Source organism: Phaseolus vulgaris, chromosome 2 (genome assembly GCF_051622355.1).
Source record: "Phaseolus vulgaris cultivar YP4 chromosome 2, ASM5162235v1, whole genome shotgun sequence".
Taxonomy (NCBI): domain Eukaryota; kingdom Viridiplantae; phylum Streptophyta; class Magnoliopsida; order Fabales; family Fabaceae; genus Phaseolus; species Phaseolus vulgaris.
The window spans coordinates 49,795,519-49,799,115 of record NC_143499.1 but is presented as its reverse complement, the minus strand read 5'-3'; the positions used below and the strand labels follow the sequence as shown (position 1 = coordinate 49,799,115).

Sequence of the window (3,597 nt, the reverse complement as noted above, 5' to 3'; positions counted from 1 at the left end):
TTCATATTTGTCAGTAAACCTTATTATCAAATTAAAACTCTCATCAACATTAACCCAACTTGTTTTAATCAATGCCTTAGGCATAATGAATTCATAAATACTACATCTCTACTCAAATTAAAGTTTCCTACGTCAAAGTTATTTTTCGCCCTAATTTCTATAAGTAAATACATGATTATTTCTAGTTATAGACTTTATTCTCTTTACACTTAAATACTACTTTATTTCTAGTTATATACTACAATTAAATACGTGATTTTAGTAGGTTTGCTTGTTGTTCTGACTTAAGGGTCAATCATCGTATCATATCAGAAGTATTATCTCTTTTGGAGTTTAGAATTACATTACAATCTTGTCAGTTTAGAACAATTTTGTCTTTAAAAGGTCTCGGATGATTTTTTAAAATGCTGCATGACAAATCTAAACAAAAGGCAAATCAAAAAATGTAACTGTTATTTTTAATTTCAATGAATACAGACACGAAATACATTGTGGACTTCATGTATTTCCAGGAACAATAATGGTCACTAGAGGGATCAATTATATGGGTCGGAGAATGGGTTGTGAGTAGCAGTAGCAGACTTGTAAACTGCGATATTCCATCTGTCATCTGCATTAAAGCTATGTTGCTCTGTACCAAATCCACCTTCCCATCCCAGCTGATAGATGAAGCTGTACAAATCCCTCTGATAACCATGGTTAAAACTAATAGAGGTTTCCAGAAGTGTCTCCCAGCTAACCTCCTCGTCATCTTCTATTTCTGGTTCAATCAAAGGCTTCTCTTCTTCTGCCTCCAACACTTTTTCTTTGATGTCAACAATATCTCTTCTTTTCTCTACTTGTCTTTCAGTGAAATCCGAAGCAGATTCCACAGATGACGAAGGGCTAGTAACTGAGGACGAAGACTCTGTTAACTGCCACATTCCACTCAGAAAACTCTCCAAAGCCTTGATTTGTATGTATGGAATTGGCTCCACCAAAGGGTACTCGTACAATCCACACACACCCTTTACCTTGCACCATTCATAGAACTCATAAAGCTCATGAGTTTGAACAGCTGCTTTCTTGTACACATTGAAAGCGGCTATGCAGTTCCTATACGGCATCTCAAGTAGATTGTCCAAAACCCCAACTATTTCTTTTCTGAACTTTCTGTAACAGACGAAGCTGTCACGAACTATGAGTTTCATGGCACACTGCACAATAAAACTTCGTGATGCCACCCCTACTGGATAACACTGCATAACCCTATCCATAATGCTCTGTAGCTGCGGTAGCACTTCAAGCACTTCACCCAGTTCCTTCATTTTCTCTTGAAAACTTTCAGTTTCAAACTTGAGTTCCTCTTTCTCATCTTCTTCCTCTCCTTCCATTTTGGTGTCATCCAAAGCAACACAGTTAAGGGCCTCATCCAGAAGGTGTGCATAGGATGCCACAAAGTTTGTGTAAGAAACAGGACAAGAGGAGGAATGATCCTTGAAATGGCAAGGGTGAAGAGAAATCAAGGCATTGGAACGTGTCCACAAGAGTTCACTCCAGAGGGTGCTTTTTCCAGGGACTGAACGAAGCAAACGGTGAAGAAGAATGAGACACTTGAGTGCAACACGCCAGCTGCGAGTGGTTCCAAATCTACGAGTGAAGCTAACTGCGAAGGAGTGGCACGTAGTTGGAGAAGTGGAGAAGAGTTTCAGAAGAAGCTGTATGTAGTTTTCATGCAGAGGCAAGTCATCTGGGGCTGTTGCTTTGATGATGATGATGTTCATGTCAGAGAAGCCACTCACTGCAGCAATCTTTGCATATCTTATGAAGCTGCGTTCTCTTAAAGAAGTGCAAACTTGCCGGAACCGCCTCTGCATTTTATTTTTCTTTATATGCTTTTTGGTGAATGAGATGATGAGAGGTGATGTGGGGTGGAAGAAGAGAAGAGTAAAAGATGATTATGGTGGGATTTGTCTGCAAGGGTGAACCTTAAAAATGGTGTCTCATATGTGCAAAATTAACCTTTTTTGAGTGGGGTTTTGTTCTTTGGTTCTGTCGGGGGCTACAACTACGAGGGAAGTTGTTGTAAACTAATACCTCTGGAAAGAGACAGAAAGCCTGCAAAAATTGCATTACAATTACAACATTTTAAATAAAAAAATGTTTTTTTCACACCCTCAACCTACCCCTAATAAATTTTAATATTTTAATTATTTATAATTTTAAAAATTATTTTAACATTTATATTTTGCTTATTAAAAAGATTTTTTTTTTAAATTATTATAAATATTAATATTTTGTTATGAGTATAATGTGGAGTTGAATGTCAAAATATCATCCCTCTTTTAAATAACATTTTAAGAAAATCAAAGACATTTAAATGTTTAAGTATTTGATATTGTGATTCAATAATATTTTTGATGATTAACACAATTTCCATTTATAATACCATGCAATGAAATTGAGGCTTCTATAATCTAATATGCTAATTGTTATTCCTAAACATTATGGACTTATGTTATTTGTAGATGGTATTTTTTTTATGGTTAAATGACTTTCTTAACATTGTTGAAGTGAAAAAAAAAAATTATAAGGACTTATGTTATTCTTAAACATAGTTTAGCCATTGTTTAGTTAGGATAATTATTTTTTTAGTTAGGATAATTATGTTGATGTGTTCTCGGTCTTGTTGAGTATCTTTCGACAAGATTAGTATTATCGATCTTATTTGATAAATGATACTTTTTAACTATTGGTACTTTTCGACTTGGTCTAGGACTTCTGAACAAGACTAATACTTTTGAATAAGATTCACACTTCTTAGCTTATTCAGTAATTATTGGCAAGATGAGTACTTATTGACAAAAATGATATGTTTCTAGTTATTAATTCTTTTACATTCAATCTAAACCTTCTTCGATTGTGAATTGTGTAGTGAATTGACCCTTGTTTTTTAGTGTATTGCGATGAGTCATGAAAGGAAATTTAATTTTTTTTGTTTAATGCCGTCAAAAACTGTACAATGTATTGGCCTCCAAACTTGAGTAAGTGAAATCTTATGAATAGTATAAAATGATATCAAAGCATCAATTTGCATAATAAATGTTGGTGACATTATGGATGAGAGGTGATGCATGACTGTAATTGTCATATTTATTGCAAAAGTTAAGGAACAAGTCGATAATGATTTTTCCTTGATGGATGGTTATGACTAGGTGGATCCTTAGGTTCATGAGTACTTTTTCAAGTATCACTAATCATTTATGCTTTGTTTGTTTAACAATGTTGGTGTTGTTTGCTTTTGTGACAAAGCACAAAATAGTCCGCTAAGATTTTTTAGGGGTGAGTTACGTCAAGTGGGTGTTCTCAAGCATAGTGGTAGAGTTCATAGTAATTATCATACTGATGTGCATAAATGCTAATGGCATCCTGGACCAAGATGTTGCTTCCTTATATTTTTTTATAAGGTTCACATAGAGTGAATTGTCCTAGACCGAGTTGTCGCATAGGGTGTTGCTTTGTGAAACTTCTTGATATGGTTCACCTAGAGTTAATCATCTTGCAACAAAGTATTAAAATAGTTAATTTGGTGAGGTAGGGGATAAACCAACTTAGTGC

General features: G+C 34.7%; 1 protein-coding gene across 1 annotated transcript; it reads right to left on the bottom strand.

Moving 5' to 3' along the window:
• Positions 1–414: 414 nt before the first annotated feature.
• Positions 415–1,946, bottom strand: LOC137809555 (putative clathrin assembly protein At4g32285). Its single transcript, XM_068610658.2, has one exon. It carries the CDS (start codon positions 1,854–1,856, stop codon positions 537–539), a length of 1,320 nt encoding a protein of 439 aa, XP_068466759.2. The 5' UTR covers positions 1,857–1,946; the 3' UTR covers positions 415–536.
• Between the last annotated feature and the right edge of the window lie 1,651 nt (positions 1,947–3,597).